General features: G+C 39.3%; 1 protein-coding gene across 2 annotated transcripts; it reads left to right on the forward strand.

Moving 5' to 3' along the window:
• Positions 1-120: 120 nt before the first annotated feature.
• On the forward strand, positions 121-21,594 carry LOC113830387 (NAD(P) transhydrogenase, mitochondrial). 2 transcript variants are annotated; one of them, XM_027383602.2, is made up of 18 exons: positions 121-262; positions 13,545-13,746; positions 14,262-14,416; positions 14,832-14,972; positions 15,160-15,282; positions 15,435-15,622; positions 15,881-16,036; positions 16,783-17,206; positions 17,330-17,491; positions 17,613-17,766; positions 18,045-18,243; positions 18,421-18,587; positions 18,909-19,046; positions 19,293-19,513; positions 19,739-19,890; positions 20,034-20,193; positions 20,461-20,777; positions 20,915-21,594. In XM_027383602.2, the coding sequence occupies exons 2-18, from the start codon at positions 13,547-13,549 to the stop codon at positions 21,059-21,061; spliced, it is 3,204 nt and encodes a 1,067-aa protein (XP_027239403.1). In that variant the 5' UTR covers positions 121-262; positions 13,545-13,546; the 3' UTR covers positions 21,062-21,594. The 2 variants fall into 2 exon arrangements, with proteins under 2 accessions (XP_027239403.1, XP_069971419.1); XM_070115318.1 differs by lacking the exon at positions 121-262 and adding an exon at positions 12,712-12,762.
• Positions 21,595-22,156: the final 562 nt, after the last annotated feature.

Here is a 22,156-nt window from a genome sequence, read left to right on the forward strand (position 1 = left end):
AGACATTTTTGGTATAGAAATTAACTCTTGATTAATAATTAGCGATATTTTGTCACCACTATTGTGATAAAGTAACGTTTCTAAAGGGGATGCATTTAAAAGTGACAATCGAAAGATGCACCGCCGGCGCTGGCTTGTGTGCGCAAGACGGACTTGGACGAGAATCTCCAGCTTGCGGCCGGGCTGGAGGAGGCGACGCTGGGTCTCATCGGGAATTCCTCTTTTACCATCTCCTTTTGAAATTTTCTTTTACAGCTCGACGGTAAGTGCCGAGAGTTTATTTCTCCCTTCCGTTCTCTGTAGTTTTCAGTTGGAACTGACATTGATTTAAGTGAGGAAATGAGTGCATAAGAGACAGAACCGACGGGTCTGTGTAGTAGCGACTAGACTACGGAGGTTTATTCGGGCAACGGACGGTGGCATCGCGGCCAGCAAGGAAATCGATAATTATTGCAAAGGGAATGGGGCTAGGGCGATATCTTTTGTCAGATTGGGAAGACATTGAGGCATTAATATATTTTCATCCACCGGCGCGAGTTGCCATTTCAGTTATTTATAGTATGAGGTTAAGTAAGGTTTGCTAGTTGACCAAAACTGCTTATAAATAACCACTAAATGAAATTTCCTTATTGCATTTATTCCATACTGCAGCATATTTTTATACAATCTAACACGTAATGTAACCCTTTTATGTCTGTTTACTCCCAAGTTAATCTTGCATTCATGTGATTGATTACTATGCAGTCTGTTTGCGTGTGGATGATTGTCCATTAACCGGGATACATATCACCTTAACTACAGTGGCATTGGGATTGTAAAGATCTACGAACTTTCAACTTATTGAATTGAGTGAATAAGCTTTGTTAATATTTACAAAACGGCTCTTGCTTTAAATATTTGATGTTCAATATATATAGGTTCCACTGAATGCAGTATTTTTCCTCAAGGGGCGCGGTTTCCCTTGGGGAAAAATAACCCACACTGGAGAAAAGTTGCAGACGATGTTTCCCAGGCGGTCATTCCATTCATATTGGATTTCCTCGACTAACTTCTCTGGTTTGATTCATAGTTGCAACTGTTTTCTCTGGATATTTTGTGAATACCCATGCCTTGTTCTTGTCTCTAAAGGGGAGTACTGGTTTATCGCAAAACATTGACATAATAATAGAGGCATAGACATCAGGAAAACTGACGTTAACGAAGAAGAGGTACAAAGATAGATATATTTTAGTGGCTTTAGTAAGAGAAAATGGAAAAAAAGACGGAAGACGAAAATGGAGTTAGCAGTAGGGTAGAGGAGGGGATGGCGGGGAAAAGGGAGAGGGGCCGAGTTTGGCAGGATAAGGGAATGACGTTCCAAGCTTAGGAACCGTTTGGTCCTAAACGTTTTTACTGAACGTTTGAGCTTTTCTCGGGTTGCAGTATCGATTTCTGTATTAGGTAGCTTGAATACCGAGAGGAATAGGCAAGAGAATGGTCATTGGTAAAGTAATCTCATATTTTTCCCAGTTAATGTTACGGTTCTATCACGTGGACCTATTTTTAGGCATCATGTGTCGTTAAAGTTGTACTACAGTCTCGCCTATATTGAAAGTATTCGAATGAGTAACAGGTGTTGTTAACCCCTGTTGTTGCTAAAGGGAGGGGATAGGGGACACAGTAAGCAGGGGTACCAACTGTTACGTATGTGAGTTTGAGTACGTGTGCGTTTGTGGTGTATGTACTCTTGTCTTAATTGTGTTCGCGGTTGTACACACACTATTTTTTCACATTGAAGATTCAAATTAATGTGAAATATTGAATGTCTGCCTTGTCTACCTGCTCGAGCTCTTGTGACGTAAACTTACTGGTTGCATGTATTTTTTTTTTTTTTTTTACAAGCTGGACAGGTTTTCGTCTAGATTGTAGTTCCATCCGCTGTGGGAGGCGAAGACAAGGCAAGACGGGAAAATGCACTTGACTGCTTTTATCCAGGTCATTGAACCATAATCCATGAAGTATTTTATTTTCATCATCATTTGACATATTACATATTATTAGCAGTTCTTTTTAAGCCGCGTGTGGTGCGTGTGCACACGCACGGCGCGCGCGCGTTTGTGTGTGTATGTACACGTTTGTATGTGTATGTACACGTTTGTATGTGTATGTACACGTTTGTATGTGTATGTGTATGTACACGTTTGTATGTGTATGTGTATGTACACGTTTGTATGTGTATGTGTATGTACACGTTTGTATGTGTATGTGTATGTACACGTTTGTATGTGTATGTGTATGTACACGTTTGTATGTGTATGTGTATGTACACGTTTGTATGTGTATGTACACGTTTGTATGTGTATGTACACGTTTGTATGTGTATGTACACGTTTGTATGTGTGTGTACACGTTTGTATGTGTGTGTACACGTTTGTATGTGTGTGTACACGTTTGTATGTGTGTGTACACGTTTGTATGTGTGTGTACACGTTTGTATGTGTGTGTACACGTTTGTATGTGTGTGTACACGTTTGTATGTGTGTGTACACGTTTGTATGTGTGTGTACACGTTTGTATGTGTGTGTACACGTTTGTATGTGTGTGTACACGTTTGTATGTGTGTGTACACGTTTGTATGTGTGTGTACACGTTTGTATGTGTGTGTACACGTTTGTATGTGTGTGTACACGTTTGTATGTGTGTGTACACGTTTGTATGTGTGTGTACACGTTTGTATGTGTGTGTACACGTTTGTATGTGTGTGTACACGTTTGTATGTGTGTGTACACGTTTGTATGTGTGTGTACACGTTTGTATGTGTGTGTACACGTTTGTATGTGTGTGTACACGTTTGTATGTGTGTGTACACGTTTGTATGTGTGTGTACACGTTTGTATGTGTGTGTACACGTTTGTATGTGTGTGTACACGTTTGTATGTGTGTGTACACGTTTGTATGTGTGTGTACACGTTTGTATGTGTGTGTACACGTTTGTATGTGTGTGTACACGTTTGTATGTGTGTGTACACGTTTGTATGTGTGTGTACACGTTTGTATGTGTGTGTACACGTTTGTATGTGTGTGTACACGTTTGTATGTGTGTGTACACGTTTGTATGTGTGTGTACACGTTTGTATGTGTGTGTACACGTTTGTATGTGTGTGTACACGTTTGTATGTGTGTGTACACGTTTGTATGTGTGTGTACACGTTTGTATGTGTGTGTACACGTTTGTATGTGTGTGTACACGTTTGTATGTGTGTGTACACGTTTGTATGTGTGTGTACACGTTTGTATGTGTGTGTACACGTTTGTATGTGTGTGTACACGTTTGTATGTGTGTGTACACGTTTGTATGTGTGTGTACACGTTTGTATGTGTGTGTACACGTTTGTATGTGTGTGTACACGTTTGTATGTGTGTGTACACGTTTGTATGTGTGTGTACACGTTTGTATGTGTGTGTACACGTTTGTATGTGTGTGTACACGTTTGTATGTGTGTGTACACGTTTGTATGTGTGTGTACACGTTTGTATGTGTGTGTACACGTTTGTATGTGTGTGTACACGTTTGTATGTGTGTGTACACGTTTGTGTGTGTGTGTGTATGTACACGTTTGTATGTGTGTGTAGACCTTTGTATGTGTCTGTACACGTTTGTATGTGCGTGTACACGTTTGTATGTGTCTGTACACGTTTGTATGTGTGTGTACACGTTTCTATGTGTATGTACACGTTTGTATGTGTATGTACACGTTTGTATGTGTATGTACACGTTTGTATGTGTATGTACACGTTTGTGTGTGTGTGTATATGTACACGTTTGTGTGTGTGTGTATATGTACACGTTTGTGTGTGTGTGTATATGTACACGTTTGTGTGTGTGTGTATATGTACACGTTTGTGTGTGTGTGTATATGTACACGTTTGTGTGTGTGTATATGTACACGTTTGTGTGTGTGTGTACACGTTTGTATGTGTGTGTACACGTTTGTATGTGTGTGTACACGTTTGTATGTGTGTGTACACGTTTGTATGTGTGTGTACACGTTTGTATGTGTGTGTACACGTTTGTATGTGTGTGTACACGTTTGTATGTGTGTGTACACGTTTGTATGTGTATGTACACGTTTGTATGTATGTATGTGTATGTATATGTACACGTTTGTATGTATGTATGTGTATGTATATGTACACGTTTGTATGTATGTGTGTGTATGTATATGTACACGTTTGTGTGTGTGTGTATATGTACACGTTTGTATGTGTATGTATATGTACACGTTTGTATGTATGTATGTGTGTGTATGTATATGTACACGTTTGAATGTGTGTGTGTGTGTATGTATATGTACACGTTTGAATGTATGTATGTGTGTATGTATATGTACACGTTTGAATGTATGTATATGTGTGTATGTATATGTACACGTTTGTATGTGTGTATGTGTGTGTATGTATATGTACACGTTTGTATGTATGTATGTATGTGTATGCATATGTACACGTTTGTATGTATGTATGTATGTGTATGCATATGTACACGTTTGTATGTATGTATGTATGTGTATGCATATGTACACGTTTGTATGTATGTATGTGTATGTATATGTACACGTTTGTATGTATGTATGTATGTGTATGTATATGTACACGTTTGTATGTATGTATGTGTATGTATATGTACACGTTTGTATGTATGTGTATGTATATGTACACGTTTGTATGTATGTATGTATGTGTATGTATATGTACACGTTTGTATGTATGTATGTATGTGTATGTATATGTACACGTTTGTATGTATATGTACACGTTTGTATGTATGTGTATGCATATGTACACGTTTGTATGTATGTATGTATGTGTATGTATATGTACACGTTTGTATGTATGTATGTATGTGTATGTATATGTACACGTTTGTATGTATGTATGTATGTGTATGTATATGTACACGTTTGTATGTATGTATGTATGTGTATGTATATGTACACGTTTGTATGTATGTATGTGTATGTATATGTACGTTTGTATGTATGTATGTATGTGTATGTATATGTACGTTTGTATGTATGTATGTGTATGTATATGTACACGTTTGTATGTATGTATGCATGTGTATGTATATGTACACGTTTGTATGTATGTATGTATGTATGTATGTATGTGTATGTATATTTACACGTTTGTATGTATGTATGTATGTGTATGTATATGTACACGTTTGTATGTATGTATGTATACGTATATGTACACGTTTGTATGTATGTATGTATGTATGTGTATGTATATGTACACGTTTGTATGCATGTATGTGTGTGTATGTATATGTACACGTTTGTATGTATGTATGTGTGTGTATGTATATGTACACGTTTGAATGTGTGTGTGTGTGTATGTATATGTACACGTTTGAATGTATGTATGTGTGTATGTATATGTACACGTTTGAATGTATGTATATGTGTGTATGTATATGTACACGTTTGTATGTGTGTATGTGTGTGTATGTATATGTACACGTTTGTATGTATGTATGTATGTGTATGCATATGTACACGTTTGTATGTATGTATGTATGTGTATGCATATGTACACGTTTGTATGTATGTATGTATGTGTATGCATATGTACACGTTTGTATGTATGTATGTGTATGTATATGTACACGTTTGTATGTATGTGTATGTATATGTACACGTTTGTATGTATGTATGTATGTGTATGTATATGTACACGTTTGTATGTATGTATGTATGTGTATGTATATGTACACGTTTGTATGTATATGTACACGTTTGTATGTATGTGTATGCATATGTACACGTTTGTATGTATGTATGTATGTGTATGCATATGTACACGTTTGTATGTATGTATGTATGTGTATGTATATGTACATGTTTGTATGTATGTATGTATGTGTATGTATATGTACACGTTTGTATGTATGTATGTATGTGTATGTATATGTACACGTTTGTATGTATGTATGTGTATGTATATGTACGTTTGTATGTATGTATGTATGTGTATGTATATGTACGTTTGTATGTATGTATGTATGTGTATGTATATGTACACGTTTGTATGTATGTATGTATGTATGTGTATGTATATTTACACGTTTGTATGTATGTATGTATGTGTATGTATATGTACACGTTTGTATGTATGTATGTATACGTATATGTACACGTTTGTATGTATGTATGTATGTGTATGTATATGTACACGTTTGTATGTATGTATGTGTGTGTATGTATATGTACACATTTGTATGTATGTATGTGTGTGTATGTATATGTACACGTTTGAATGTGTGTGTGTGTGTATGTATATGTACACGTTTGAATGTATGTATATGTGTGTATGTATATGTACACGTTTGTATGTGTGTATGTGTGTGTATGTATATGTACACGTTTGTATGTATGTATGTGTGTATGTATGTATGTGTGTATGTATATGTACACGTTTGTATGCATGTATGTGTGTGTGTGTATATGTACACGTTTGTGTGTGTGTATATGTACACGTTTGTGTGTATGTATATGTACACGTTTGTGTGTGTGTATATGTACACGTTTGTGTGTGTGTATATGTACACGTTTGTGTGTGTGTATATGTACACGTTTGTGTGTGTGTATATGTACACGTTTGTGTGTGTGTATATGTACACGTTTGTGTGTGTGTGTATGTACACGTTTGTGTGTGTGTGTGTGTGTATGTACACGTTTGTGTGTGTGTGTGTGTATGTACACGTTTGTGTGTGTGTGTGTGTATGTACACGTTTGTGTGTGTGTGTATGTACACGTTTGTGTGTGTGTGTATGTACACGTTTGTGTGTGTGTGTATGTACACGTTTGTGTGTGTGTGTATGTACACGTTTGTGTGTGTGTGTATGTACACGTTTGTGTGTGTGTGTATGTACACGTTTGTGTGTGTGTGTGTGTGTATGTACACGTTTGTGTGTGTGTGTGTCTGTATGTACACCTTTGTGTGTGTGTGTATGTACACGTTTGTGTGTGTGTATATGTACACGTTTGTGTGTGTGTATATGTACACGTTTGTGTGTGTGTTTGTGTGTGTGTGTATATATGTACATGTTTTTATGTATGTATGTGTGTGTGTGTGTATGTACACATCTTTTTACATGTTTTTATGTATGTATGTGTGTGTGTGTATATGTACACATCTTTTTACATGTTTTTATGTATGTATGTGTGTGTGTGTATATGTACATGTTTTTATGTATGTATGTGTGTGTGTGTATATGTACATGTTTTTATGTATGTATGTGTGTGTGTGTATATGTACATGTTTTTATGTATGTATGTGTGTGTGTGTATATGTACATGTTTTTATGTATGTATGTGTGTGTGTGTATATGTACATGTTTTTATGTATGTATGTGTGTGTGTATATGTACACGTTTGTATGTATGTATGTGTGTGTGTATATGTACACGTTTGTATATATGTATGTGTGTGTATGTATATGTACACTTTTGTATATATGTATGTGTGTGTATGTATATGTACACTTTTGTATATATGTATGTGTGTGTATGTATATGTACACTTTTGTATATATGTATGTGTGTGTATGTATATGTACACTTTTGTATATATGTATGTGTGTGTATGTATATGTACACTTTTGTATATATGTATGTGTGTGTATGTATATGTACACTTTTGTATATATGTATGTGTGTGTATGTATATGTACACTTTTGTATATATGTATGTGTGTGTATGTATATGTACACTTTTGTATATATGTATGTGTGTGTATGTATATGTACACTTTTGTATATATGTATGTGTGTGTATGTATATGTACACTTTTGTATATATGTATGTGTGTGTATGTATATGTACACTTTTGTATATATGTATGTGTGTGTATGTATATGTACACTTTTGTATATATGTATGTGTGTGTATGTATATGTACACTTTTGTATATATGTATGTGTGTGTATGTATATGTACACTTTTGTATATATGTATGTGTGTGTATGTATATGTACACTTTTGTATATATGTATGTGTGTGTATGTATATGTACACTTTTGTATATATGTATGTGTGTGTATGTATATGTACACTTTTGTATATATGTATGTGTGTGTATGTATATGTACACTTTTGTATATATGTATGTGTGTGTATGTATATGTACACTTTTGTATATATGTATGTGTGTGTATGTATATGTACACTTTTGTATATATGTATGTGTGTGTATGTATATGTACACTTTTGTATATATGTATGTGTGTGTATGTATATGTACACTTTTGTATATATGTATGTGTGTGTATGTATATGTACACTTTTGTATATATGTATGTGTGTGTATGTATATGTACACTTTTGTATATATGTATGTGTGTGTATGTATATGTACACTTTTGTATATATGTATGTGTGTGTATGTATATGTACACTTTTGTATATATGTATGTGTGTGTATGTATATGTACACTTTTGTATATATGTATGTGTGTGTATGTATATGTACACTTTTGTATATATGTATGTGTGTGTATGTATATGTACACTTTTGTATATATGTATGTGTGTGTATGTATATGTACACTTTTGTATATATGTATGTGTGTGTATGTATATGTACACTTTTGTATATATGTATGTGTGTGTATGTATATGTACACTTTTGTATATATGTATGTGTGTGTATGTATATGTACACTTTTGTATATATGTATGTGTGTGTATGTATATGTACACTTTTGTATGTATGTGTGTGTATGCATACGTTTGTATGGGTGCATGTATACGTTTAGCGCACACGTTTGGATGTGCATGCGCGTGCGTGTGTGCGTGTGTGCGTGTGTGTGTGTATGCACGCGTGCGTGTGTGTGTCGGTGTCTTTTTACAGTTACAAGTCGAATCGCTGTTTGTAAATAGTACGTGATGGAATTCGGGTAAATTTGTAAACGACGCGTTTCGACCGAATTTCGCTCTCATTGCCGTCGCACGTGAAACACAGCTACGATATCGGCCCCGAAAGCGGGCGAGAGCACGAGTGTCAGGTTTGTTGCAGGGCAAAAGAGATCGAATAAAACTTGAAAGTGATTTAGTTAATGCGAAGCACATGTAGAGTAATTTGTGGGCTTCGACCCCTAATCATCCTTTTCAGTGGGAGCGGCCCCTCTGCTCCCCCCGCCTGGGCTACAAAACCTGCATCTCCTATGTAGTATAGGATTAAGTTCGGGTATCTGAATCTCACAGCGATAATTTCTTACCTTGACCAGCAAATGAGCAATGGCCAACCTGCGAGTCGTCAGATTCCTCGTCGTCGGTGTTGGCAGGAATTGCGGTCACTATCCGCCGCCCTTCGTTATTCCCATGATATTTTGCATATTAAAGGCGAAACGCCACCCTATGAACAGCCTAGCCATGACTGAACTGATTTGAATTTCAATTGACTTCCATGGTTCCAGATTCTGTTGTCACGTGATTATCTATTACAGAGCTTATTGCATATTTTGTAGTTATTGGCGCTGGTAGACTGGTTGCTTTCTCTCCTATTGGCTCATTTTGGTCTCTCTCGCTTACGACATCCGCTTCAACTCCGTCCGACTATTTTTTTGGTTCCTGGGTTTCAAGCCTTTTATTTTTATTTCATTTATTTATATATATATTTGTCGCGGCACTGGGAGAGTACATATCACTAAGGCCTAGAGATCTTGGGTTTAACATCCTCTGTACTGTTATTATCATTAGTTTGCGAAGAAAATCTCAGAATTTTACGGTTTATTGGATGGAAAGGTCAGATTTCTTTGTTTCGGTGTTAAGGTTTCATTTCAAATTATACTGGAGTTCGTTAGTATTTTTTGCAATTCTTTCACAAGCACAAGTTTCCGTTAAGCTTCTTCTCATTCCGCGTCCAACGCCTGGTCTTTGATGTATTAAAGAACCCCTTTAAGAGGGCGGCGGCCTTGCCTCAGGTGAGAGAGAGAGAGAGAGAGAGAGGGAGGGAGGGGGGCAAGGAGGGAAAGTGGGGAAAAGGGAAGGAGGAGCAAGCAAGCAAGCGATCATGCTAGCAAGAAGGGAGATACGGAGAAAGGAATGGGTGCAAGGAATCGAGTAAACGAAGGAATGAGTGGGGGGGGACAGGCAAGCAGAGAAGGGTGGAGGGAGGTACGGAAGAATGGATACCAGCAATCAAGCAATCTTAGGGATAAGGAGGGACAAGCAAGCAAGCAGACCGGAAAACAGACGAGTAAACAGTGAAGCAGGGCTAGGGAGGGAGGGAGGGAAGCAGTGAAGCAGGGCTAGGGAGGGAGGGAGGGAAGCAGTGAAGCAGGGCTAGGGAGGGAGGGAGGGAAGCAGTGAAGCAGGGCTAGGGAGGGAGGGAGGAAAGCAGGTTGCCTATGACAGGTTTACGAGGGATGTCCCCACACACCCCTTCCCCTTCCCCTTCCCCTTCCTTGAGCCAGCCACCTGCCGGCTTCTGCACAGCTGATTGACCTTGAGGGTAGAGGGTGATAGGGGGGGTTGGGGTGGGGGGTGATAAGAACTTCGTTGTGTTGGTTGATGGGGTTGAATAATGGAGACAGGAGTCGCAGACGTATTGAGGATGTTGCAGTGGAAAAGCTTACATTTAATGTAACTTTCTTAAAAGGATTTATTTTGTGTAGGTTTAGTAAAATTTGTCCCGTGCTTGTGTTAAAAAAAAATGTAATACTGAGTCACACGTGTTCTTGGATTTTTTCCCCCCACTGGTCTGATCCGACTTTTTTCTGCTTGTTCTCGCTTGAGTCTCAAGTCTATATTCAAGGGACTAGATTGAGCATGAATGAACTGCAGATTTTCTTGCGACTGGCGGTAACGAGGGCAACTGCTGCGGCACCACGCGCAAGCATTTAGGATTGGCATGGGTGGGGAGGGTGGGAGAAGGGGTGGGGTGGGGGACGGGGTTGTGCTTGTTGTGGGCGGAGGTTTAGGGGGGAGGGGGAGAGACGCGGTTGACTTGGTTTGAATATTTGGCTTTTTTCTGCTTTCGTTTTTCTTCCTCCCTTTGTTTTTCTTTCATCTGCTCTCCATTCTTATCCACGTTTTCCCATTATCCTTCGTTTTTTTTTTTTAATTGCCCCGTCCCTCTTCCCAAATCGCCCGTCTCATGCTGCCGCATTTACTTCCTCTCCTTCATCCTCCCTCTCATTCCCTCTCCCCGATTATCTCTTCCCTCTTCGTTATGGGTCGGGCTTTCATTGAAGATTCTTGCTTGGTACGCTTGGGACGGTCGTGTGACGTGTTAGTCAAGTGTATCAGGGGCTATTTGTGTCCCTTCACCTCCACTCCTCCCACCGCTGCGGGCCGGCTGTGCTTTCTCTCCCCCTAGGAATGATGTCGGTCTTTTCTTTTCTTTTCGTACTTTTGCCTGTATTTGGGGTAGTTTACGGTCAGGAATTCCGGGATTAGAGAACCCGCTTCTCGTACTCGAGTTAGACGTGGTTCACATGAGGTAATAGATGGGTTTAAAAGGAAACCCGTTTGCGCTGACCGCTGCCGTTTGTTGGCTCGGGTGCCCGCCCCCGCAGCCTTGGCTCTCGAGATTGTGCAAAAGAAGAGTAAATATTAAAATAAACGTCGTAAAAGCACCGGTTATTGCATGTCAGTTGCGTCATTGCAGTAGTGACGGCAGCGATGCAGTCACGTGGGTCGACGTAGGACGATTGCCAGATATGATGTGAGGCTGAGCGTCCGGGCCGACGAGCGTGGCGCCGGCGAGAAAAGTTGTTGCTACTTGCCAGCGTTGCGCAAGATCCACCGCGGATGTAGGCTTGGCTTTTTCTTCACATTATTTCCATATTTATCGTGAGAAAATATTAAGGTATTCTTTGATACGCTGATATTGAAGAAGCGTCGGAAATTAAGCTTTGATTTGGATTTCAGATTTATTCGAACGGAATTACTGCAATGTCGATTTAAAAAAACCTTTAATTTCGAAGACGTTCCTTCGTGTTCATCCTGAGGTCAAGGTAAACAATTTTCGACCTCGTGGGGTTCATTTCCTCGCACGCAACGCGGTCTGACCGCTCTGGAAGTCACGGCATCACTAGTTTGTTCCTGGTTGAAATGCCAGTCTACGTAGATTACGCACTTCGTGTTCAGCAATCAGCTCCGATGAGGCAGTTGAGACATAGCCCAATCCTGGTTCAGGAAATAAACTCTGAAACAATGCTTATTTATTTTTGTTAGAAAGAAATGAACTAATACTTGGCACACGCCGGATTGCAAAATGTCCTTTTTAGTGTCACGTCGTCATTGCATTTAACAGTAAAAAGAGTGAAGTGTTGGGTTGCATAGCGCTTGCACATTACGATAATGCACATAGTATTAAATGATTGCAATAGAAAAAGGTATAAAGATTAAGTGTAGACACTGCAGCATTAAATTCGTTACCGCTGCAATTAAAATTTGTTTTGTGCGAAAGTACATTGCACCCTCTTTGGGGTCATCCACATCTCTTGGGGTATAAATGATGCCATCCTCCAGACGGTAAATTACTGTTAATGTTCCAAAATGGTCAATTTTCCTTCATTCACTCCCTACATTTGCATATTGAGTAATAAGATGAATGTATTCCCTGCATGTAATCGATTCGATAATGTAAATTGTCAATGAAAAGATGAAGAGTCGCGGATGCATCAGCTGATTGCAGGGGTGCCAACTGTTCCTACGAACGAGCGCCGGCTTCCACCCCACCCCGTTATAGTAAACAGACGTAAAAACTGGTGTACGTCAATTGTTATGAAAATGGTGCATTATGAAAACCTTAAATATGACTTGCGTATAAGAAGCCTCTTACTGACATTTTGCCAGGAGATTTCAGGGCGTAACCCCTATAGAAATGTTATTTCATTTCTTATTATGGTTATTCATATCTATATTTTTTCACCCGAAAAATTAACAACAGTATTTGTCATTGTATGTGTGGTGGTGTGTTAATGTATTCATAATTACACGTTTCTAAATGAATCTCTTCATAAAAGCTCTAATCTCGAGATTGTGTGTGCAAGTTCTTGATCAAGTGCTTTCTCTTATGCATTCTGGCCTTTAGACCCCAATTTTTATAACCCTTTTCATTAATTGCTGACAGGGTGCATTTAAGGTGTTTACGGTTTGGCATGTACTAAGATAAACTTGAAATTAGGCCAGCACAGTTGCCTATCACATATGGACCAGATATTTTTATAGATTGGACAGTCAAGAATTTTCGTTTGTCTTGGTAGTATTTTCCCCTGTTTATCTGTTTTGTGCAGTATGAGGTTGATATCATTCTTTTCTTATCTGTTTTGAATAATGCTACAAGTTTTTTCTTTTTGATATGAATACCTCTCTTCATTTATCATAGGGAAGGTAATTTTTACATCCATGTATTTTGAAAGTCTCTACCTCCCCCACTTCAATATGAATTGTTCCCTGCCAATGATTAGGTAAAATTAATCCATGGATATCTTGATTGTGTGTATCATTTTATGCCTTCAAGTAATTCCACTATTGCTTTTCCTTCTCTAGAGATGGCGTCGTTGTTACGCATCTCGCTTTCGACGCTAGAGCTGTCGAACAGCAGCCGGGGGAAGCTGCTGTGCTCGGTCCGTGGCCTTCGAACTCATGCCCGCCTCTGCGAGAGTGCCAAGGAAGCAGAGCCCATCAAGGGGATCCCCTACAAGAACCTGACCATTGGTGTCCCAAAGGAGATCTGGCAGAATGAGAGGAGGTGAGTTGCAAGCAAAAAATACTGGTTTGGATTTTTTTTTTTTTTTTCTATTCTATTTCTTCTCCTCTTTTCTTCCCAAGTCAGATTAAAGTCAGATTAGTTTAAGCTAAAAGACAGCATGATTTTTTTCCATGTTGCTTTTAACAAAGGAAGTAATACAGGAATTTGTGTAATGGTGCTTGTTTGCTTGTTTTAGATGACTGTATTGATGTTCTGCTACTCAACCCAGTTCTGCAATCCATTCTGTAGTATTAGTCTTTTGTAAATAAGAATTCTGGGGGTGGAATCATCTTGCACAATAGACTATTTCAGTGTTTAGGAAAGGTTGTATTGTAGTACAGTCACTGAAAATGTTTACTTATATCTTGTAGGTTGATAGAGCCTTGGTAAGTATCAGAAGATCAATGTAAAAATAGAAAAAGGATTTTTTTTTATTCTTATTAGTGGAAATTTCAGTATAGAACTATACTGCTGTATTATGTATACATTTCCTTTGACCCTTTTTGCAATTCCAGAGTGGCTTTGGCCCCTGCTGCTGTTACTGCCTTGAGTAAGAAAGGTTTCACTGTGAACGTAGAGGACAATGCTGGAGTGCTGGCAAAGTACCCCAATGCTGCCTTTGAGGAAGCTGGTGCCAAAATTGTAGATAGGAATGCAGCTTTCACTTCTGGTTAGTGAATATATTGTTATTGATATGGTGAAGATATTGATTGTGATTAGTTTTGTAAAGATTTGTTGACTTGAATGTGTTATGGCTTTTTGAGGATTGTTTAACCTCTCAATGATGACAATGTTAATAATAATATAATTATGAAAATGAAAACTTTCCTCAAAATTCAAGGAATATGGTAAGCAGGTGAGGCTATAGAGGCTTAGTAATTGGCTTTTTGGTGACCCAAGTGCTTGTGGAGCCATCTGTGTAAATGAGATTGACAGTATTACAATTTACAGTGCAATGATCAATTACCATTGGGTTAAACAATAGGGGGCCATGAATGTAGGATGAATTAATGTCCCTTGTTTTGTCTCTGTACATTGTTTATCTCACAGAATAAGTATTTATGTACTGTAACCATCTACTTCAGATATTGTACTCAAGATCCGGCAGCCTGCTCTTGAAGAGGTTGACCTGCTGAAGGATAATGGCATGTTGATTTCCTTCCTGTATCCTGCGCAGAACAAAGAGCTTCTTGATAAAATGGCATCCAAGAAGATTACTGCTTTTGGTGAGGATTTATTTGTGGGAGTTATTTTTCTTTTCATTTAATTTATATACATGAGCCAAAAAGAATATATATATTTTTTGTTTGCACAGCCAGAGCCTCCAGGTTTTTATTTTAGTTTGTTTTTAGTGGCATTAAAACATTGCATACTTTTCCCTCTCCAATTTTGAGACTTGCTCTATTTCCACAGCCATGGATTGTGTTCCAAGAATATCAAGAGCTCAGGTGTTTGATGCACTGAGCTCCATGGCCAATATCGCAGGTTACAGAGCTGTTGTCGAGGCTTCAAACCACTTCGGTCGATTCTTTACTGGTATGTTGATTTATATGCAGATACCTGAACAGAATTTAGCAAGTAATAAAGAATGTGGTGTACATATTGACCTGATACTTTATTACTGTTGGGTATTAGAACATTGTCTTTGTGCAGAGGTAGAATGTGTTTTGTTTCCTCTTACTTAATAGGTCAGATTACTGCTGCTGGTAAGGTCCCACCTGCAAAAGTACTGGTCATTGGTGGTGGCGTTGCTGGCCTGGCTGCCGTTGGTCAAGCTAAGAACATGGGAGCCATTGTCCGTGCTTTTGACACCCGAGCTGCTGTAAAGGAACAGGTCGAGTCTTTCGGTGCAGAGTTCTTGGAAGTGAATGTTAAGGTAAGTTTGTCACATGGAGAAAGGGGGTTATGTTTGTGGGTTTTTTTTTTTAAGGATAGAATTGGAGATTGTATTGTTTCTATAGTAATTTTAATAGTAGTTCATTGATTAGTTTCCATTCAAGACACATGATTTAATGTATATGGGTGATCTTTAAACAGCATTCTTAAAAGTGTATATTTTATCTAAATATACACTTGAATCTCATGTAGATATTACTGTATGTATACACTTATATTATAAATTTTCCATTCTCAGGAATCGGGTGAGGGAACAGGTGGTTATGCCAAGGAAATGTCAAAGGAGTTTATTGAGGCAGAGATGGCTCTGTTTGCCAAGCAGGCGAAGGAAGTTGACATCATTATTTCGACTGCTTTGATCCCTGGAAAGAAGGCTCCAGTTTTGATCAAGAAGGTAATTACAAGAATATTAGTTTAAAAATGACTAGTTGGGGAATTGATAGTGCATGTTGTGGAATGAGCATTATGCACCTGTTCCTTATAAAGTCTTAATGTCTAAGTAATATTTTGGAAATTTAAGGCCTTAAAAAGTCTTTCAAAAATTGAGCTTTTTCAGTCACAGGTGTTAATGTCTTGTATTTGCCAAAGACCCAGCATTGTTCCCATAGATATACAAATTTGTTACGCTCTTGTGATTCACTCGCTTCCAGATCTTTATACTGCTTGATTGGAAATAAATTATTTGTCAACATTAGATATTGCTCTTTTCATATCAACACAATTGTTTACGTATTGGCTGTTTACAAATAAATCATTCTGGCAAGCAGTCTATCCAAGAGGCTGTGTAAAAGTCATGTGGTGAATTTTTCATTTTGGTCACTTACATAACCAGTAGGCCTATATATTATAGGGAAGTGTGTATTCAGGCAAGTGGCTGCAGGTCTTAAAAAGCAATTGGTATAAGTCTTCAAAAGGTTTTAAAGAGGTCTTAACGTTCATCAGCTTATACCTGCAAGAACCCTATACACAGCACAATCAGAAAGACAAGCATTGGTACAGAGTTTGGCAAGTTTAGTAAATGGATTCATATTTGCTAAAGAATTAGGAATAACAAGTCTTGAACCACATTTCTTTAAAGTATTTACTTCAATCAGATCTGTCAGTGAAATGTCTAATCGTAATCCCTTCCTTCCCTCTCAGGAACACGTTGATCTCATGAAGCCTGGCTCTGTCGTAGTAGACTTGGCAGCTGAGGCAGGAGGCAACATTGAAACAACAGTCCCAGGTGAGGTGTCTGTCTACAATGACGTCACACACATTGGCCTCACTGACCTGCCTTCCCGCCTGCCTACTCAGTCTTCCTTCTTGTATGGCAACAACATCTCAAAGTTCCTCTTGTCCATTGGTGAGAAGGACCACTTCAACATCAACCTTGAGGATGAGGTTGTAAGGGGTTCAATCATCCTGCAGAATGGCCAGTTGATGTGGCCACCTCCACCTCCACCAGAGCCTTCCCCAGGAGCTGTCCCTGCTGCTGCTGCTGCTCCTGCGGCAGTCAAGGAGCCCCCTCCACCTCCTAATTACTTCAACATCACCATGAAGGATGCCCTCATGTACACAGCTGGTAAGGGGGTCATGATAATTTTCTCTGGCCTTGAAGACATGATGCAAAAGTATTTTTATTAATTATGAGATTTGTTCCAGCTTATAAAGGCAGCCAGGGTCTAATCATGTATCCTTGTTTAAGGTTTGGGCAGCTTGGTGAGCCTTGGCATTGGTTCCCCTAATGCTGCTATGACACAGATGATGACCACCTTTGCCCTGTCAGGCATTGTTGGTTATCACACTGTGTGGTCTGTCACTCCTGCTCTTCACTCTCCTCTTATGTCTGTCACCAATGCAATCTCTGGTAAGTATAGGGGTACATAATAGGTCTCCATAAGACTTCCTAGATTTGAAGTGAATTTGATGTAAATGTACCATATGAATTCACTTGTATAGGTTGAAGTACAATTTTTATTTTCCAACAGGTATTACTGCCGTTGGTGGTCTTCTGCTGATGGGTGGTGGTTATTACCCCACTAATGTCATTGAAGCTTTGGCCGCCTCTGCTGCTTTCATTTCCTTCATCAACATCTTTGGTGGCTTCATTGTCACACAGAGGATGTTGGACATGTTTAAGAGGTGAGAGCGGTGATGTTTATATTATTTGCTTTGCTTAAGGGTAGAATACTCAGTGTTTGACTTGGTTTGAGGTCTGACTTTTTAAATGATATTTAGTGTAAATGAGTTTCTTCTTAATAATTTTATATGAATAATCAAATAACCATATTGTACTTTACATATGGCTTGATTCAGCAAAGAGGGTGAACTAAAATCACTTCCATAACCCTCCCAGAAATTGAAGAAATCGTTCAAAAGACCATAGGTCGTAAGTGGTCTGTCTTTGCTTTTCTCCACAGACCCACTGATCCTCCTGAGTACAACTACCTGTACGGCATCCCGGCCACTGCCTTCCTTGGTGGATATGCAGCCTCTGCTGCAGCCGGTTATGCCGAGAGCCACCAGATGGCCTACCTTGCTGCCTCTCTGTGCTGTGTTGGTGCCCTTGCTGGTCTCTCCAACCAGGCAACCTGCAGGCTGGGCAACACCCTGGGCATTGTGGGTATTGTAGTCCTTTGGCCTTTGAAAGCAATTTAAATTATACATTTAAAAAGATTGAATTAAAGTTAAACTGGACATTTCAGAGATTCTTCATTTTCACATCTTGGTCTTTTTACTAATGTATGCTTATCCCTTTCAATTGATGCCGCTAGCAAAAAATGCCTTCATCCCCAGATTGGTGTGTCGGGTGGTATTGCAGCCACCATTGGCCAGCTGGTGCCAGCCAACCCCGTCCTACTGCAGATGGGCGGAGCAGCTGCCCTTGGAGGTGCAATTGGCTCCACCATTGCCAAGAAGATCGAGATCACTGATCTACCTCAGCTCGTGGCTGCATTCCACAGGTATGTTACCTAGATGAGTTGCTTGGCTTCAAGTCATGAAATTCCAGCACATAGATTCCTGTATTTTGTGAAATATATTCTTGACTTTCATAGGATCTATCACAGATGTATTACAGATCAATGAAGCAAGCTTAATTTTGTGTGAAGCTCATTGTATGAACATTAAACTAAAGATCCATATCTAACTTTAGAAACTGACGGGCATAAAAAGCAAGTAAATATTATCCCGCACAGTGAATACTATATTACCATGATCATTGCATTTCTTCTTGGCTTCTTAGGATGTTTTCATTCCATGTCTAATTATCTACATCTCCACAGCTTGGTGGGTGCTGCTGCTGTGCTCACCTGCATTGCAACTTATCTCCACGACTTCCCTCACTTCGCCACTGACCCTGCTGCCAACGCTATTAAGACGGCTCTCTTCTTGGGTACCTACATTGGAGGTGTGACCTTCAGGTTAGTCTGGCTTTGCTGCTGTGTATGTATTTTTCTTTTTTTATCAGGCACTATATGGTCATATCAAAACCAGTACTTTAGTTCAGTTTTATTTTCTGTGATTGTTTTATGATCTCGGATCCAAGTTTTTAGGATGTGTGCAGTTTTTGTATATTCTTGTTAAATCTGTTTGAATTTTGACTATCCACATATTACTTGTATTCCCCACAATATCCATGGCTTACATACATTCATATTCTATTGCAGTGGTTCCTTGGTTGCTTACGGAAAACTGCAAGGACTGCTGGACTCTGCCCCCCTCCTCCTCCCTGGCCGCCATGCCCTCAATGCTAGTCTCCTTGCTGCTAATATTGGTGCCATGGCTTACTACTTCATCGACCCATCCCTCAACGCTGGACTGTCCATGCTGGGAGCCACCACCACCCTCTCTGCTGTCATGGGTGTCACACTTACTATGGCCATTGGTGGTATGTAAACTCTTCCAGTTTGGGGTTGGGAAATGGGAATTTAGTTCCAAAGGAGAGGGACGAGTTTAAATATATATGAAAAGGTTGTAGTAAAAAAAAATGCTTTAGATACATATTTACTTTGGATTTCACTTCACTTTTATCTATTGATGTATTTTAGAAATTCATGCCAACATTATCACAATTATAGTAAGTTCTAAGTATCCTCAATCCTTCTCTTTTCAGGTGCTGACATGCCTGTTGTGATCACGGTATTGAACAGTTACTCTGGCTGGGCCCTCTGCGCTGAGGGTTTCATGTTGAATAACAATTTGATGACTGTTGTGGGTGCCCTTATTGGTTCATCTGGTGCCATCCTTTCTTACATCATGTGCAAGGTGAGACTCTTCCCTAAAAAGGGCAATTTTGCTTGAATTACAAGACTCCTAACACCGCTTATGATATTGTATGACCTGTCAAATCTGTTAAGGATATTCGTTGTATCTTCTAGCTACATAATCTCTCTCTCGCTCCCTTTTAGGCAATGAACAGATCTCTCCCCAACGTTATTTTGGGAGGTTTTGGCACATCGTCCACCGGCACTGGCAAACCCATGGAGATTACTGGTACCCACACAGAGACCAATGTCGAGCAGACTGTAGAGATGATGACCAATGCCAAGAATATCATTATTGTCCCTGGTAAGGAGCTCATGAACTGGTCTGGCTCTAGAGTAAGCACCTGGGCATAGACTGTTCCCCTTTCCCAAAATATTAACTATCAAAGAGTTTAATAATTACAGTAATTTTTGTAATGACCCCCCCCCCCCCCCACCTCCCCATACTTTGAAGATCTGATACTAGTAACTCATTATTTGTAATTTTCCTTTTGCATTTTAATTTGCAGTTGGCATGTAACGTAAATTGGTATAGAAAACATAAAAATATTAACCAAAAATTGACTCCTAGGTTACGGCCTGTGCGTTGCCAAGGCTCAGTACCCCATTGCCGAGATGGTTGACATCCTCAAGAAGAAGGGCAAGAACGTGCGCTTCGGTATCCATCCCGTGGCTGGGCGTATGCCTGGGCAACTGAACGTACTCTTGGCTGAAGCTGGTGTCCCCTATGATGTTGTGCTGGAGATGGAAGAAATCAACGACGACTTCCCTGAGACTGACCTGGTGTTGGTCATCGGTGCCAACGACACAGTCAACTCCGCCGCTGAAGACGATCCCAACTCCATCATCGCTGGCATGCCCGTTCTCCGCGTCTGGCTCTCACAACAGGTGGGTCTCTTTTCTTTCAGAGTTTGAGAATGTCTGGTGTTCACAATTTTATTTTGTATACGTTAAGATATTTTAAAAAGATACCATGCTTCTCAAACAAAAAAAACTGCATTTTTCTTATTTACCGATTTCCTCAGGTCATCGTTATGAAGAGATCCCTCGGCGTCGGCTACGCTGCCGTCGACAACCCCATTTTCTTCAAGGAGAACACTAACATGTTGCTTGGAGATGCTAAGAAGACCTGCGATGCCCTCTTGACCAAGCTCAAGGAACACTATGATTAGATTTCAGTTTGAAGCCGAGCAGCTTTATCATGTGCCATATTGTCACCGAGCTGTTTGATGGTTGTTTCCATGTGAAGAACCCCCAAAAAATCACAACAGTGCTTTATATTGATTTGGTTATCTTTTGCAAGGGATACTGTATATGATTTTTGATCAGTAACTGTAATGTATGGAAACCAGCAAAATTAATTATTTTTGTTTTAAATTTGTACATAAGTTTTAAGCCGTTTTAAGTGTTACTTCCCCTAAATCCCTCCCCAGTGAAAAAATGGACAATAGGGGTATTAGCAGGATCTTAGTTCTTGTATTGTATAAAGTTAATGTAAAGTAATGTATTTTCTCATGCAGATGTTTTCCACAAAAGCATCATCTTGCTTGGCAAACTGCGAACTTGTAGTGATTGTTGAAGTACGTAGGGTGGCGATCAATGGCAAAAATGGTCCATGTGTTTGTCACGGGGTCAACGTGTGTGTGTTCGGGTTATGAGAGAATTTTATTTTAGTCGGTAAATAAATAATAATAAAATTTATAAATTGAGTTATTCTCCCTGTGTGTATTTGCCGTAGATATGCAATCCTTTCAGTGGTGGCGATCTGTGGAATGTAATTTACCAAAAATAAAGTATTCTAGGAAAGTCATTGCAAAAACACTAGAAATTAATAATGCTGTAGCTTGGGATTCAGATGCAGTTATGACAAGGCGTAACTGCAGAAGGAAACTTTACCACTTGTTTTGGAGGCATTGCTGGAAGTGTTGACAGTAGATGGGATCACGAAAAATCGATCCTATTTGGTTGGGCTAAACAGTATTTAAAAAGTTTGGAAAAGGGAACAGTGTTAAGAATGGCAGTGCTGCTTAGAGGGGAGGGGGGGGGGGAAGATAAACCTGCAGAGAAATAATACGGGAGTGGGTAGTGGAAAGAGTCCTCCCCGGAAGGTCCCCTTGAGGTAGGGGCGTCTTTTCAACCTTTTATTTGAGGGGGAGCAATGCTTGCGAGCGAAGTGAGTACGAAAAATAATAAATAGATAAAGAAGCCCCTATCTTCAGGGGTAAGGGACAGGTAACTAAACGTGAATTCCCTGCCCATGGTTCATC

This window comes from Penaeus vannamei, chromosome 37 (assembly GCF_042767895.1).
Source record: "Penaeus vannamei isolate JL-2024 chromosome 37, ASM4276789v1, whole genome shotgun sequence".
NCBI classification, from domain to species: domain Eukaryota; kingdom Metazoa; phylum Arthropoda; class Malacostraca; order Decapoda; family Penaeidae; genus Penaeus; species Penaeus vannamei.